Source organism: Phaseolus vulgaris, chromosome 8 (genome assembly GCF_051622355.1).
Source record: "Phaseolus vulgaris cultivar YP4 chromosome 8, ASM5162235v1, whole genome shotgun sequence".
NCBI classification, from domain to species: domain Eukaryota; kingdom Viridiplantae; phylum Streptophyta; class Magnoliopsida; order Fabales; family Fabaceae; genus Phaseolus; species Phaseolus vulgaris.
Genome location: NC_143505.1, coordinates 52169335 through 52186264, shown reverse-complemented (window position 1 = coordinate 52186264; position 16930 = coordinate 52169335). Strand labels below are relative to the sequence as shown.

The following is a 16930-nucleotide window of genomic DNA, read 5'->3' as shown; positions in this document are numbered from 1 at the left end:
TCCTTCCATTCTAATAGCTGCAATTTGATTTTTTTTTTAAATATGTTACTTATTGGAACAATTTTATTAAAGTAATTTTACTCTCAGTAAATATATTATTTTTACATGTTACTAATTACAAACATTATGTAAAGAGAAATTAATAAAAACAATAACTTCATTAAAGAATGATTCTGTATTTCCTCATCTTTTCCTATAATCAATAGATTATTATTGATTACACCAATGAGAAATTGTTAAATAATAAGGAGACGGTGCTCTGCATGTTTATTTGATCCACAATTATATTTCTGAATTATGATTATGATTATGATTATGAATATTCCTTAGACACGTGTTAAAACTTGCTTGATCTAACTTTTATATCTAAAATATTATGATCTTGTTTTCATTTGCATATGGGTTACGGAAATGATATGGTTGAGCCAGAAAAACAAAACGTGAGTGGACCACAATTTTGAGCAACCAATTCTTGACCTCATATGTCTCCAATGTCATATCATACCCCACATAGCAGGTTCTGCAGCTTCCCTAATCAAACTTACCTTCATTACCCTGCATCACTTTCCTCTTCTTCAAATAATTTACATCACATAATTTCAACTACTTAATGTCTTTTTAACATTAGTCTAATCACTTTTGTTTTCTTCCCATTTGGTTTATTAACCTTTGACACCTATCTTAGCTTTATCCATTGCATTACTACCACAATTATTAGCACTGCCAGAAACCATATTATCCAGCTGAATAATTGGAACTTCCTTTGTTCTATGCATTCAATGGCTTCTTCCTTCTGCAATATCTTCCTCATACTTTGTTTGTTCAATGTTCTGGCCTCCATAGGGCCATATCCAGTTGCAGTTCATTCAGCTGGTGATGTTCCAATTAATGTGACCAAGCACTTTTCCTTCTACAATTTCAGCTTCAGCAACAACCCCAGACTAGTCCATGATGTGAAGCTCCTTGGCAGTGCCAAGTTCTCAAGTGAAAAGGGTTCTCTTCAAATCCCAGATGAGTCAGAATACACGGATATAAGACACCAAGCAGGTAGAGGCATCTATTCCTTCCCAATTCGCCTGCTAGATCCAACCACCAAGACCCCGGCTTCCTTTCAAACAACTTTCTCTTTTCAACTCAACAATTCCACTGCCTCTGAGCAAGCTGCTTATGGAGGTAGTGGCCTCACTTTCATTATTGTCCCTGATGAATTCACTGTGGGAAGGCCAGGGCCATGGCTTGGCATGCTCAATGATGCTTGTGAGAATGACTACAAGGCCGTGGCTGTGGAGTTTGACACAAGAAAGAATCCAGAGTTTGGAGATCCAAATGACAACCATGTTGGCATCAACTTAGGTACCATAGTATCTACCAAAGTTATCAATGTTTCTGATGTTGGAGTTTCCCTTAAGGATGGTTTTGTTCACCGCGCTTGGATCACCTATGATGGTCCTCAAAGGAGAATGGATATTCGTCTTGGAAGGGCTAATGAAGAGGATTATCCTTCCATACCTATCTTCTCAGAATCTATGGATCTCTCTCCTTATCTGAATGAGTACATGTTTGTGGGGTTCTCAGCTTCCACCGGTAACCATACACAAATCCACAACATACTCTCCTGGAACTTCACTTCTACAAGCCAAGCTTTTCTTCGCTTCCCTTCATCTGAAACCTGCCAGGGTAAGATCTTACTAGAGAATAGTACAGCACCACCAACTGCTGAGAAGTCTTCTAAGAATGAGCCACCAAGAAGCTTTTTGATTTTTATGGTTGCTGTGGCATTGGCTCTGGCTCTTTTCCTTGGCTTTTACTTCATTAGTAAGTACAGGAGAAATGCTTCCAAATTAAACACTTCATTGGAGACAGAGATTCACTTGCCAAGGCCTCCAAATAAACCACGCCGCTTCACATTTTCTCAGCTTTCATCTTCAACTCGGTCATTCAGTGAGATAGAGTTGCTTGGCAGTGATTCTAGAGGAGAATACTACAGAGGAAAGCTTTCTAATGGAAGCCAGGTGGCTGTGAAAAGGTTCTCAACTCAGTTTCTCAACACACATGGATCAGACAAGAAGCGTTTGCTGAAGGAAATCAAAATCATTGGCCATGTTCGCCACCCGAATTTGCTTCCTGTTAGAGGATGGTGTCAAGACAACCATGAAGTCATGGTGGTCTATGACTTCGTTCCCAATGGCAGCCTGGACAAATGGTTATTTGGGGCTGGTGTTCTTCCATGGACTAGGAGGTTCAAAGTTATTAAGGATGTAGCTGATGGCTTGAGCTTCCTCCACACTAAGCTACTAGCCCACAAGAACTTGAAATGCAGCAGTGTGTTTCTAGATGTCAACTTCAGAGCTGTTTTGGGTGATTTTGGGTTTGTGCTGTTGGGGGCTGAATCAAAACAGTTTGAGTCAGCAGTGTGCCATGGCGCAGATGTGTTTGAGTTTGGTGTCCTTGTGTTGGAAGTGATAGCTGGAAGGGTAAGGGATGAGAAAGAGGTGGAAAATCCAGAAGAGAGGAACCTATTGGATTATGCTTGGAACTTGCATCAGATTGATGAGAAAGTTAAGCTGGTGGACAGAAGGATGGGATCATTGATCAACTTGGACCAGGCAATTCGTGTTCTAGAAATTGGGTTGCTTTGCACCCTAAATGAGAACAAAGGAAGACCCTCGATGGAGCAAGTGGTGGAGTTTCTTCTGAACATGGATAAGCCCATTCCTGAACTGCCAAGAACTCGTCCTGTTTCCTTGTTCCCCTATAATAGCGCCAACACAGGACTTTGCAACACATATTCTTGTACTTTTTAGGCGAAACCATAATGTTGGTGAATGCTTATGTGGGAGATGAATGAATAAATGTTGAAGGGACCATTCTTAAGCCTGCAACAATGGATTGATTTTCCAAATGCTGCAAATGCTTAAAGTTGTGTGTTTGTTACATGCTACATAAATATTATGTTGTAGTTAGCCCGGGGTATTCATTTTCAGCATGCTTTGGCATTTCTTTAGAAGATTCACAGGAGGTTGGATGATTTGTGCCTCTATTTAGAATCCTCTTGCTACATGGCAAGTGAAAGATGGTTGATAATGGTAAAAAGGGACAGCATAATCAATACTAATTTTATGAATAAAGGTTAAATTGTATGAATCAAAGCTCAATTATACCCCTCTCTGTGCATTTTGTTTACTCCCCCCTCCAGTTCTTTAGCCCCAAGGCAATTACTCCGATTATTTCTGTTTTTAGTTTCTGCATGAAATTATCATTGGACAATAGTCATGTGTAATACACGAGATTCTGGAATACACCGCTGACATTCTATCGTAGTGATGCAGCACACATGTTTTCGTGCCAATAGCAGAAATAAGAAGAAGAAAAAAACTGTTGTACTTCTATGAGGTAACACTGAAAAAATGCACTGTGGTTATCCTTCTCCTTAGCATTTTAGTGATTTCTCTATTATTTTTGTACAAAGTACTCGTAAAAAGAGCCAAAAATTCAAATTATAGTGTATTATGCTTGTATCGATAGCATTCCAACCAGAGGGAAGTTACTTCTGTAAGGATGAAAATACATTAATTTTGGTGGGTTATTGGTCGTTCCATGTAGCATTTAAATAATTTAAATCCCAATTTTTTAGCTTACTCTGAAGTTTTCTGTTCGGTAAAATTCATGTTCAAAGGTTACTAGACCATTTGGAGATTAGAGCGTCTAGTGATTCAATACCTTCTACCTTAACAATAACTTTTGTTCAAACCGGCTATTGTATCAGTTTAACATCCAACGTCAGTTGGCATTTCTCGCTCTTAACTAAATCATTGTGCATGCCACTTAGCAATTGTTTGGCGCATACCCTTCACAAGTTAGTTAGAAAGTTTTGACTATAAAAATAGGACCTTGTAACAATAGTTATTGTAAACTTAGAGTTGAGGGTTCACTATGAGATAGACTTCATGTTGTAATCTCATATTCTTTTCTTAGTGAATTTTTGAATGTGGACGTAGACTAGGATTTTGTCAAAACCATGTTAATTCCTCTGTGTTTCTTCGTTTACCTTTCTTGTTTATCTTTGATTTGTTCTTACTTCGTCTAGCGTTTGTCTATGTTAGAAAGTTCAATGAATTGTAGGTTTTTTCTTTACAAACTGGTGGAGTGAGCGTGGAGTAAAGGAATCTCAATCATCATGACTTTTGCACATAATGAGGTTGAAAAATTCACTGGCTTGAATGATTTTGGGTTATGGCAGTTGAAGATGCGTGGTCTTTTAGTTCAACAAGGTCTCCTTGAAGTTTTGGAAGGTGAATCCAAGCTTGACAGAACCATGGTTGAGAAGGACAAGACTGCATTGTCGAGGAAGGCTCATAATGCAATTGTTCTAAAGTCTTTGTGGCAAGGTGTTAAGGCAAGTTTCGAAGGAGAAGATTGTAGCGGGGCTATAGATGAAGTTAAAAGGCTTATATATGACTAAGTCCCTGGTGAACCTTCTAAACCTGAAGCACATGTTGTACATGTACAAGATGAGTACTGATAAGGTTGTCAATGAACAACTGGACGAATTTAACAAATTGATTCTTGATCCTGAAAATATTGATGTCAAATTAATGATGAAGATCAAACTGGTGTTGTTGTATAAGAGAGAAAATCTCTCTCTGGAAGAGGTTCATGCTACCTTGAACTCAAAATAGTTGAATGAGAAGTTTGATATTAAGGCATCCAATACTGGAGATGGCCTGATAACAAGGGGGAGACTATCTAACTGTGATAACGAAGGAGAAGTTAGATGGAGATTGAAGTCCAAGATTCGTGATGGGAAGGTAGTAAATATCTACAAGTGCTACCAGTATAAGAAGGAAGGTTACACAAGAAAATATTTTCCTCGGATGCAGAAGAGGGTTGGAAATCCTAATAGATCGTCTAGGTTTGGTAGACGGTCTAATGGATCGTTCGGTAGACACCGTCTAGATCTGGCGAAGCAGTTTTGGTTGAAGAAGATTATGAATCATCAGAGGCCCTCATAGTGTCGGGTAATGTCGATGATTGTGAATAGATAATGGATTATGGTTGTTTCACATGACGCCTAATTGTCTGTGGTTTCAATAGTTTGCATAACTTGAAGGAGGGTTTGTTCTTCTTGATGATAACAAATCCTATAAGATAACTAGCATTGGAATGATTAAATTTTGTTTGCATGATGAAACCGAGAGAATGCTTGAAGAAATTAGGCATGTACCTAGCTTGAAACAAAATCTAACATCCCTTGGTGAACTTGAAAAGAGGGGGTATGTATTCAAAGGTGAAAGAGGGTTTTGAAGATGTTGAGGGGGACCATGGCAGTCATGAAGGATGTGAGGAAGAATGGCTTGTATCCCTTGGAAGGTATTGTAATCTCTGGGTCTATCTCTACTGAAAAGACTGTCTACTCTAAGATAAAGTTATGGCACGAAAGATTAGGTCACGTAAGTAAGAAAGGATTAGAGGAGTTGGACAAACAAGGTTTGTTTAGAAGTGACAAAATTGACCAGTTGGCATTCTGTGAACACTACATCCATGGAAAAGCTTGTAAAATTCGTTTTAGCATGGGTCAGTAGAGAACGAAAGGAACCTTTGATTATGTTCATGTCCTACTCCATCACACTCTAGTGCAAGATACTTTCTGTCGATTGTTGATAATTATTTGAGGAAGTTATGGGTCTACACTCAGAAGACCAAAGATGAAACAATTAAGAACTTCAAAAAGTTGGAAGCATCTAGTGGAAAATCAAATTGGTAAAATGGTCAAGCAATTCAGAATCGATAATAGTCTTGAGTTCTGGTCTAAACTATTTAACACCTTCTGCAGAGAGCATGACATAACGAGGCACCAAAACAAATGCAGGGATTCCTCACCAGAATGTCCTAGCAGAAAGATTCTATAAAACTATTTTGGAACGACATGACATGGAGTGTTGAGGTTCCCAATAATTTTGGGCTAAAGCTACTACTATTGTTGCATATATGATAACAACAATTGCTTTGGACATGAATACTTATAAGGAAGTTTGTTCAAGATATCCTACAACCTTGATCATCCGAGAATCTGTGGTTGTGTTATCCATGCTAATATTAGGCAAGGTAAACTAGATGCTCGTGTAGTTATAGGTATGTTTGGGTATCCAGAAGAGTGAAGGGATATTGTCTATGGTGTCTAGATTCAGGATCTAAGAACTGTATCATCACCAGAGACATTGTCTTTAATGAAACTAAAATGGCTTACAAGCCAAAAGTTTCTAAATGTATGCTTGTTGATAATAGTGATGCTGGGAAGGTTGACATTGAGGTGGAGTCCAATAGATGAAATGAGTCTGAAGTTGTTAGATCATCTAATATGTATGAAGATTGTAGACACTTGGTTAAGTTAATGCGTCTAAAGACAATACACATTCTGTTACATCTGATGAAGATCAACATGCTAATGAAGGTTAGCTAAAGATAGAACCAAAAGAATGATCAAAGCTCAACAAAGGTTTGGTTATGCAAAGTTGATAGCATATTCCTTGGTGGTTGCTAGTAAGGTCCTATAAGATTAACCTTCTATTGAATCATATGCCTTAGAAAGCAAGGAGAATACTCAATGGCTAAACACCATGAATGAGGAGAAGAAGTCGCTTAATCTAAATAATATAGGGACTCTAGTTCGTAAACCTGAGGGTTCTAGGTTGGTCAGTTGCAAATGGATTTTTAAAAGAAAAGATGGTGCTCTAGGAATTGATCAACCAATATTCAAGGCAAGATTAGTGGTTGGAGGGTTTACACAGAGGGAATGAGTAGATTATAATGATGTTTTCTCCCTTATTGTGAAACAAAAATCCATAAGAATGTCGTTAGTTATGGTTGTTGGGTTTAACCTTGAATTGGAACAGATGGATGTTAAGACTACATTTCTTTATGGAAACTTATATGAAACCATCAATACGAAGCAATCATAAGGATTTGAGGAAGAAGGCAAGGAAGATTACATATGTAAGCTAAACAAATCTTTGTAGAGTTTAAAACAATCTAAAAAAAAATTGGAATAGATGAATTCATGAATTCATTGCTAGAATTGGTTTTGATTGTAGCAAGTACGATAATTGTGTCTACTTCAAGTTTATAGAAGACAGTCTATTCATTATATTATTGTTGTATATAAACAATATTTTAATAGCAAGTAAATCTAATGTTCAAAATGTTAAAATTGAGTTGAATAACGAGTTTGAAATGAAGGATCTAGGAGTTGCTAAGAAGATATTAAGGATTGAGATCACCAGACAACATGATGTGAAGCATTTGTACTTGTCTCAGGAGATCTATCTCAAAATACTTGATAAGTTTGGCATGACAAACTTAAAACCTATTTCCACACCTCTTGCATCCCACTACAAGTTGAGTGATCACCAGTCTCCTAAGATTGTGGAGGAACGTTATTTCATATGTTAATCTCGTTGGTTCTATGTTATGGTTTGCACATGTCCTGACATAACTTATGTTGTGAGTGTTGTAAGCAGGTTTGTTTCTAACCCTAGATGAGCACATTGACAAGTTCTTAAGTGGATCCTTAGTTACTTAAAGGGGTCACTTAGAAGAACCTTGGTTTATGGTGAAGCTAGATGCTATCGAAAAAGTTTTGATAAAAAGGTTTGTTGTCTCAAACTTTGTTGGATGTTAAAAAACCTCTCACTAGTTATGTGTTTAATTCACATGGTATTGTTATCATTTGGAAGACCAATCTCTAGAAGATAATGGCTTTATCAACCACTAATTAAAGTATATTTCCATGACATAAGCTTTGTAAGAAGTTTTGTGAGTTAAGGGTCTAGTAAAGGAACTAAAGGTGTGGGACCAAGTTATAATAGTTCACTATGACCATAATAGTGTTATATAACTATCAAAGAACCAAGTCTATCATAAGAGAATGAAGTATATTGATGTGGAGCTGCATTTCGTGAGAGAAGAGATTTCTCGAGGATCTGTGAAGGTGGTGAATGCATACTCCCTTTGATATGATCACAAAAGTTTTGAATGACAACAAATTTTTTCATTGCATGATATAATACAACTAATAGGTGATGAAATATGTAATGAGCCTATAGAAGTGAGTGTTTTATCACTCAAAAGATTTGTGTTGTTGAACCAAAATGGAAATTTGTGAAGTTTTTTGGTTTAGTAAAATCCATGTCTAAAGGTTCCTAAACCTTCTAGAGGCAATAAATTGCCTACTGTCTAATTAGACTATCTTGAGGTTAGAGCGTCTCTAGCGATTCAAATCGTCTATCTTAACCAAAGCTTATGTTCAGATTGTCTATTGTTTCAGTTTAACTTTTGGTGTCAGTTGTTGTTCCCCGCTCTTAACTGAATCACTATGCACGTGACTTAACAACTATTTGGTGCATCCCTTCACAATTTAATTAGATATTTTTTATTGTATAAATAGGACCTTGTAATAATAATTATTATTAACTTAGAGTTGAGAGTTTACTATAAGATATACTTCATGTTATAATATTATATTTTTTTTCTTAATAAATTTCTAACTATGAATGTAAATAGTTAAACCACATTAATTTCTTTGTGTTTCTTCGTTTACCTCTCTTGTTTACTTTCAATTTTCATTATATGGTGTTTTCCTATTATAATATATTGTTTTCATTGTTTATACTAGTGGAAACAAAGACACAGTCCGCATTTTTTATTTTTATCATTAACATTTTCCAAAGTCATAATATTACTACAACAATAAAAAACGATTCAATATATTTTATATTTATTAATAATTCTCAATTTAATGGAACGAATAAATAAAATGAAATGAAAGAATGATCAATTTGATAAAGAGGAATAAAAAGCGAACTTGTCAAGAAGAGAGTGTGAACACCACCCCCAAGTAATGACTCTAAAAGTTTGGTTGCGAAAGGCGGGACAAACATGTTACCATTGCAAATCCAAGTTATGAAGACACAATCTTCTGTAATAGTCGTTTCTCTATAATGCAACGAACATCTTCCCTACCTCACGTGAGAAAGATCGCGTCAGAAATCATAGACTCAAAATTCTATTAGTGAATTTGGAGAAGCTTCAATGTCACATTTGTGATGAGAATAGGTTATTCACACGAATGATGTAATTGGAGTGAAGAAGAACAAGTAGCTTTTCTCCTCGTTCACATCCCCATCCACATCACCCACACGAGGCATTCGAAGATAGTTGTCCGCCAAATACTGCTGACGAAGGTCACAGTCACAGATTGAGTCATCGGTGAAGAAACCGATGTTGTCATTCATTAATATATTTTTTGCTAAGAAATAATAAGAAACCAAATGATAAGAAGGGATAACAACTATGATTTTAAGAGAGATGAAGATATGGAAAAAAAACTGCTCCACGTACAAAATCACTCCACATTCAAAATTTAAAATTGGTAATTGTTTTCTAAAAAAAGATAGAATATTAGTTTTAAAAATAAAGAAAAACAGTGTCTAATTAATGATAAAAATAATTAATTATTTCTTAAATGCTTAAAAAATAATGAAATGACTGAAATGTCAAAGATAAAACAATAAAATAAATATTAATATAAGAGTAAAATTTATAAAAAAAAAGTGTTAAAAAAGGAAATACCCTTTATATATAGGTATAAATAGACAACTTTTTAATTATGAATTTTGTTCTGAAAATAAAATATGTTTGTTTTTTTTTTATCCATTTCGTTATCAATATTAGTTTTAGTTATGAATATATATATATATATATATATATATAATGTATTTTTTTTTAAATCTACCTATTTTGGTAATTTTCATTAAAAGTTGCATATGTATGGTAAATTTTTTCATGAAAATATTTAAGTTTTGCAACACTCAAATGTTTGAAGATACATTTGTTGAAGGAAATCAAAGGCATTAGCCATGTTTGTTGTCCAAATAGCAAAGGGTAGTAAACAACCATGACTGGAAAAAACAGTTCTCCTTTTCTTTTTCTTTATTTTTTATGCAGAAAATGTGCCAGATTGGAAAGTTATGGTAAGAAGGTTAAATTACATTAATTAAAGCTTAACTGTTGTTTTCTTTTATTTTTATGCTTTCTTCCAATGGACTATTTATTTTTTCTTCTGATTTGTGTATAAAACTTGAAAATGTACAACCACAATTTAAAACCAGTAAATTAAAAACTGAAAGTTTAAATTTAATATTATCATTCCTATAAAATAATTTTTTTCAACAATAATAACATAATCAATGCATGGAACAAGAATAGTGGTGTGGTGAATTTACAAAAGAAACCTGCAAGAATTAAAAAAGGACCAAAGCTATATTACCCATGGTCGGTGTCGAGATAGCGAGCTGCGAGGGCTCGCCGTGGTAGATTTGAGGACTCAGTTACGAAAGTTTTGGGATTTGAAGGATGGGGTATGGAAGGTTTTCGGAATTGAAATTGAATTGAACCCTAATTGAGGGAATTGGGGGTTTTTGTTTTTTTGTCTTAGCGAGGAAAGAGGGAAGGTAATGAGAAAGAAATAATCTTAGTTACTCCTAATTTAGAAAAAATTTGGAAAATGAAATACTTGTATCTATAGGTTAATAGAATACTTGGATAATTCGTCGGTTTATATTAAAAATAAAAATATCATATATTTAACTAAAATTTAAAATTTTTATCATAATTTTTTTATATATTAAATAACGTAAAATTCAAAGTAATGTAATTTTATAGTTTAGTTTAATCTATATATATAAATATAATTGAAGGAATACCCTAAACCCTTATAATGAGAAACTTTTGTTACGTGTAATAACTATGTTTTTTTTAAAATAAATATATCAAAATGGATTTTACTAAAAGAAGAACAGGACACGTGGTGCACTTATGAAGTTTCTTCATGGTTGAGTGGAAGACCACCGGTAAAAATTACAAGGTGCTCTGACGGAGGGTTAGGATCTTCGTTTTTCACTCAAAATTCTAAAGTTGTTTAAAGTAGTTTTAAACAAAGGAAATTTAGGGTTTCCTTTTTCTTTCATAGAAGTCTAATTGGAGTGGTTTGGTTGCTGCAAAATTTATAGAAGGAAGACACTTTAGAACAAGATAATAGTTTTTTAATTTAAATTTGAAATCTCAATTTATTTTTATTTTTGATGAAATTTGAAGTCTTTTTTTATTATTTACACGTGCTCTTATCCCTAGATTTTGTACTGCACTCCTCAATTCAACTGTTCTAGAAACATAAAAGTTATGGGAGAGTTCTTGGTAAGTTTCTCTTTACAACAAAAGTTCTTCGACAGTTATTGGTAAGTTTCTCTTTATAACATGATTCGAAAAATTTTTATTATATTGTTATTCATCCGGTTTTTCTCATGATGTTTTTTTTCATCTAGTCAAATCATTTTGTTTTTACGTACATCTATTAGAATTAAAAATCTATTTCTTTTATGCGAGCACCATTACAAGATACAAATTAGTTTATGAGAAACATTTATTTTATGTAGCCATACTATATATACATTTCTCATCATATTGTATGTTTAATTTTTTCTCGTAGTATTGTTTTTCATCCCGACAAATCATTTTGTTTTTATGTAAATCTAGAAGAACTAAAAAGATATTTGTTCTATGTAAATCTAGATGAACTAAAAAGCTATTTGTTCTATGTAGACATCATTTCAAGATACAATTTAGATTATGAAAAACATTTGTTATGTGCAGCCATACTATGTATACATTTCTCATCATATTGCGTGTTTAATTCTCTGTACTAATACATCTTAAATGTTTTGTTTTTTTGTTTTGTGCAACTGATACAATTCTTTAAGTTTGAGATTATTCTAACTGAAAACCTATTTATTTTGTGCAGACACCATTTCAAGTTAATAATTGTTTTTATACCATGAGTTGCAATGTTAATAGCATCAGTATTGTTGTAGAGTGCACATAAATTTAACTAAAAGTTGTAAGTAGTTGTTACCAAATGTTATAATTTTAGTTTGAATAAATCCTTTTTGTGTATGAAAATTGGAAGATTGGTCAAATATCTTCCTTAATGCAATTGTGTTTTAATACAATTTTGTAACTCTAATTCAACATATGATGTCACCATAAATATTTGGATGGAAATATATGTGCACCGACAATATTAAGTGTATTGTATTTTGTATAAGTTTTAAAGCAATCAATTGAAGAAGTTATCAGACTAAACTTACAAATAATCAAATTGAATTGAACCTATAGACAAACTAACAAATGCACAATGATGTTCTAATCACAAATCCAAGCATATATACATATAGCCAGTATGATGTTATAAGCACAATTCCAAACATTATGTGTAGAATGTCAAATAATATGTAATTGCACAAATCCAAACAGATATACATATAGCAAAAAAAGATAAAAAATTTAAAGAGGGATCTCATGCTTTTGTGAATAAAGATTGGTGTTGGTCGATGTTTTATACAAAACTTTATTTATATCAACTTCTTTATACATCATTTGATTCATTGAAGTATTGTTGATATTTACTCTATTTTGTTAGATAGTAAACCTTCTTTCATTATAATATTAAATTTTAATTTAATTTTATTGCTCTTTCTTATATTTTTATTGTCCCAAAAGTGACATAAACTATTATAATCAAGTAAATAGATCTAAAACAAACAAAAAATTGAAAAATGGCAGGCCAACCCGCCCCTATAATGGAGTGGGTTACTATTTCCAACCCACACAACCTTGGTAGGCTAATGACTGGTTGGGCCAAAACAGGCCAAAATGACCCGTTTTTGCCACCCCAATTGTGTTCTTCAATTTAGACAAAATGTTAAGTGCACAAACAAATGAAGAACGCGAAGAAAAGAGCTTATTTGTGTCCATGAGTTTTGAACATAAGGTATTTGATTTTTGGTTTCATTATTCATTATTTTGTTTACGGTTAAGAACTTTAGATTTTTTTTTACCTTTATACAATACTTTTCAAGGAATCGACATTGTATACCGTGTATTCGCTATCCAGTTTAGAAGAGAGCTTACTCACGAATGGATCTTAGAAGACCACAGAGGAATTCTACATCAATTCATGTATAATATGGATCTTTTGAAACCACGCATAACCAATGGATGGTCTGACAAATTTGAAAAGTGCAAAATACGGAAAGAAAATGTGCCAAATATACATGAAAAAATTTATGTATGTTATATGACTTCAAAGAAAATGACAAGACTGTTTTTGAAGCACAGATTAACATATCAAATAATGAAATTGAAATTATTTGTCTTTTAGCATGAATGTTTTTTTTACATAACTATTTATTGTTATGTACTTTTCTCAAAATTTGTCTCATTGTTGAGACGATTTATTTATTTATGTTTACTATTGATATTTAGGCATCTTAGTATGTTTAGTTTTTTATTTATTTATTGGTATATGTCTTATACCTATGATAGTCCTACAACAGTTTGCATTACTAATTTAGTGTAATTCAATTTGATGTTATGTAACTCACTAACCCCAGTCAAACGGAGAGACAATAATATGGAAATTGTTAAATAAATCAATTACAAATCAATTATGCCCCAAAATGGATGTATTCTATCATATAATTTATCATATGTGAATCTGAACAAAGATGATCTCAAATAACTGTAACGCTTATTTGGAAGTAAAAAACAAAGTATATAACGAAATCAAGTTCTCAATCTCCCCTCCCAAAAAGAAATAAAACCTTCAGTTTTAAATCCTTCCTGCTCTTGTTCCCATTTTCTTCTCCCCATAGATTTGTCAGATTTTGTAGCCAGAGGAGGATTTTTGTTTTTAACAGATGAAACTGAACCTAGAGAAATTTAGAAGACAACACATGAAGAGGACATTGTTATATCAACAGCTGCTGCTGAGGGAGCAAACTGATCCATGACAGGTTCTCCCTATTCATCTTTCACAGCAAACATGACCAAAACAAAGAGTAATGGGTAGCTTATTGTTGTGAGCACCCAATTCACTATCAACTGGGACATCAAACACACATTCTGTTCATCAATTTGCCATGCAACAGCAATCCCTGCACTTTGTATTCCTTTAAACAACCCACTGTACCTGTATATATATACACAACTTCTTCAAACATCATCATCTGCTTTCCAATTTTCCATGCATCATCCACAACATAACTAATCAACCACCTCTTTTCATTGCTAGAAAACAAGGCACATAGAAGAATTAAGCTCTAGTTGTTAACCTGGTGCACAACCTGTGCTTGGATATTCTGTTGATTAATAATTTGACTAAAATAGTGTATATTAATGATGATAGTCAATCCATGAACTAGCTCCTAGACTTTATTTGAAGGTCTAGAAAGCATATCTTAATAAGGCTAAGTCTATCATTGCATTTGTCATGGAGCACTATTATCTGATATGTATATGTTCAATTATCAGAAACTGTAAAATATCCTTAGGGATTACACTCAAATACTCTTATATCACACAATACTAATAATTTTATTAAGACAATTCTCAATAGTATAATTAGCCTGAATTAATTTACCTGCTGAGGATCTCAGAATCATCAGCCAGGGCTCCAATAACCCAATAGACCAAGCTCTGGAACATGGCATCTAGCAACCCAAAACTAAAGTACAAGGCAAAAGGCCCTGCAAAGCCTGAGGACTTAAAATCCAACTTTTCAGGCAAATCTTTGGAGGAGTACCTAAGCTGATTAGCAAGTGCACCACCCCAAATTACAGTCCCAAGAACACCAACCACCACAACTCCCACCAACCCCCTCACCCTTCTCCTCTCATAGCTGAAATCCATCACATATCCAATCCCCACTGAACCCAGCATCTGAGCCCCCCAATAGAACACACTGTTCAACCCTCTAGTTCTCAAATTAAACAGTGCCCCGTTCACTTCATTGAACTGGTAAGGGTAAAAGAAGTTGCTGGACCAAGCTGCGGGAACCATAAGAAGCACCTTCCAATTGGAAAACAACTTGCGAACCTCCACACATTCGGTGGACAAATTGGAGTACAACATGCTGGTGCACCTGCTGCCATCATCACGAACAACCTTGCATGCAGGCAAGATGGCCAAGGACAAGAGGGTTCCCACTGACATAAAGCACATGAAGCCTATGTAGGTTCCATCATTGACCGAAGCAGCCTCACTACGATGGTAGTTCAAGATGAAAGGAATCAAGCCACCAATTACTCCACCCATGTTGAAGATGCTCCAGAAAATAGATATGTAAGTGCCTTTCGTTGGTAACAATTGATTAAAAGGTGATAAAACAAAGAGTCGTGATAGTCAGTATCTTCAGAATATTAGCTATGAAATCAATAAGAACATTTTACTTTTTATTTCTTAGTAACCTAAAGATATTGGCTAACATTTTCCTAAGATAGACTATAGATGCTCCTATTTATAGATCTTATGTAATGTAACTAAATTCTTTAAGGAGTGTTTTGATTATCCTTTGAAGCACTTCAAGCATACACAATCTCACTTTTTAAAGTAGTAAACACAAAAGAAACTTTGTCCTATCATTGAGTCAAAGCATAAAGCTGGATAAGATTTCTTTCTCCTGTCATCAACAAACTAATACCTTTTCTATTGATTGGAGGGTAAGATGTCATGATTGCACCTTGTGCAGCCCATAAGAGGCCTGCTCCTACACCAAGGAGAGCACCGGAGAGAATGGCAAAGGCTTGGTGGTGGTGATGGTTGTAGTAGAGTAAGGAGGATGTGTAGAGGACGTAGGTGGAACATCCTGCGAGAAGGGTCAGGTGAGGTCCAAGGATGTTGTAGATGGCGCCGCCAAGGATGCCAAATATGGAAAAAGTGGTGTAGAGGGCAGTGAGGGAGTTGTTGGAGGCAGTGTGGTTCAGTTGGCCTCCACCACCCATTCCTGAGAGGGCGTTGAACATGCCGGGGCAGCAAAAGCAGACAACACCAATGAGAATCACTTGAACTAGTGGTGAGTTGTACCTTAAAAAGGGTGAACATGAACCTTTAGAGGTTTCAGATTGTTGGACTTGGTTGCCTGGTTCTTCATCTCCCATTAAGAAATGGAGTTGAATGTGGTGGCGTAGCTGTTTGTGTAAGTGCGTCAGAAAGATAATGGAGTTTTTAGACACATGTTGATGTATAAACAATAAAAAATAGAGTGTAAGGTGTAACTAAACAATGTAACTCTGAAATTATGTAAGTTCTTCTACTCCTACTAACTATTTATTTATCTTTCAATCTACTTCAGAAGGAAAAAATACAAGAGAAGAATGAACAGAAGATAGAAAAACATAAAGTAATGTCAGAAACTTGACAAATAAAATCAACTTCAGGTACCTTATTCCCTTCTCTAAAGACATTCCATTACAAAAATGGATATCTGTCAGGGAATCTAATTCTGTAGCAACTTTGTAACCTCAATTAATAGCCAACCGAAATGGTGAAGAATATAACCCATAACTCTACTTTGGACAATTAATTGACCATGACCATGAACATAACCATAACCCACTGAAGAATATATACCATGCACTTGCACATGGTATATATGATTTCCCTTTTCCTCTACATTTCTTAACTTTACACATATTTTTCCAATGAGATGTAAGCAAATTATCATCTATTAGTGAAAAATTTCTTCTTACTCGTTAAATATAACATAAGTAGCATAATTGACTCCAAGAAGAGTTTGGGTATACTTCATAAAATACTATTTGATTCTATAAAACAATCTTATTTTTTTATTCATATTAATATCGTAACAATTATTTAAATATACACTATTTAAATATAAATGTAGTAATATTCTTAATTCTTATTTGAATGTGATGTTGGTAACATAATAGCAAAACTTATATATGAAAATTAATTTAGTGAAACTTTTCGTCAAAGTTAAGAATGTTTAACACATATATAAGTAGATAGAAATTTAAGG

The 16930-nt window shown here is 34.2% G+C and overlaps 2 protein-coding genes across 2 annotated transcripts; one reads left to right on the top strand and one right to left on the bottom strand.

The window, feature by feature from the left end:
* The first annotated feature begins 447 nt into the window (after positions 1-447).
* On the top strand, positions 448-3164 carry LOC137823816 (L-type lectin-domain containing receptor kinase VIII.1). The gene has a single exon (XM_068629095.2). It carries the CDS (start codon positions 771-773, stop codon positions 2802-2804), a length of 2034 nt encoding a protein of 677 aa, XP_068485196.2. The 5' UTR covers positions 448-770; the 3' UTR covers positions 2805-3164.
* Positions 3165-13559: 10395 nt separating this feature from the next.
* On the bottom strand, positions 13560-16287 carry LOC137826340 (UNC93-like protein 1). The gene is made up of 3 exons (XM_068632274.2): positions 15593-16287; positions 14534-15242; positions 13560-14083 (listed from the first exon to the last, which is right to left on the bottom strand). Exons 1-3 carry the CDS (start codon positions 16047-16049, stop codon positions 13915-13917), a joined length of 1335 nt encoding a protein of 444 aa, XP_068488375.1. The 5' UTR covers positions 16050-16287; the 3' UTR covers positions 13560-13914.
* Between the last annotated feature and the right edge of the window lie 643 nt (positions 16288-16930).

What these genes read in the sequence shown, in the direction of transcription:
- LOC137823816 (XM_068629095.2), top strand. Translation starts at nt 771, where the DNA reads ATGCATTCAATGGCTTCTTCCTTCTGCAATATCTTCCTCATACTTTGT.
- LOC137826340 (XM_068632274.2), bottom strand. Translation starts at nt 16,049, where the DNA reads ATGGGAGATGAAGAACCAGGCAACCAAGTCCAACAATCTGAAACCTCT. An exon ending in CCCTCCAATCAATAGAAAAG is followed by an intron (nt 15,243 to 15,592) that starts GTATTAGTTTGT and finishes TACCAACGAAAG; the next exon opens with GCACTTACATATCTATTTTC. An exon ending in GATTCTGAGATCCTCAGCAG is followed by an intron (nt 14,084 to 14,533) that starts GTAAATTAATTC and finishes ATATATATACAG; the next exon opens with GTACAGTGGGTTGTTTAAAG.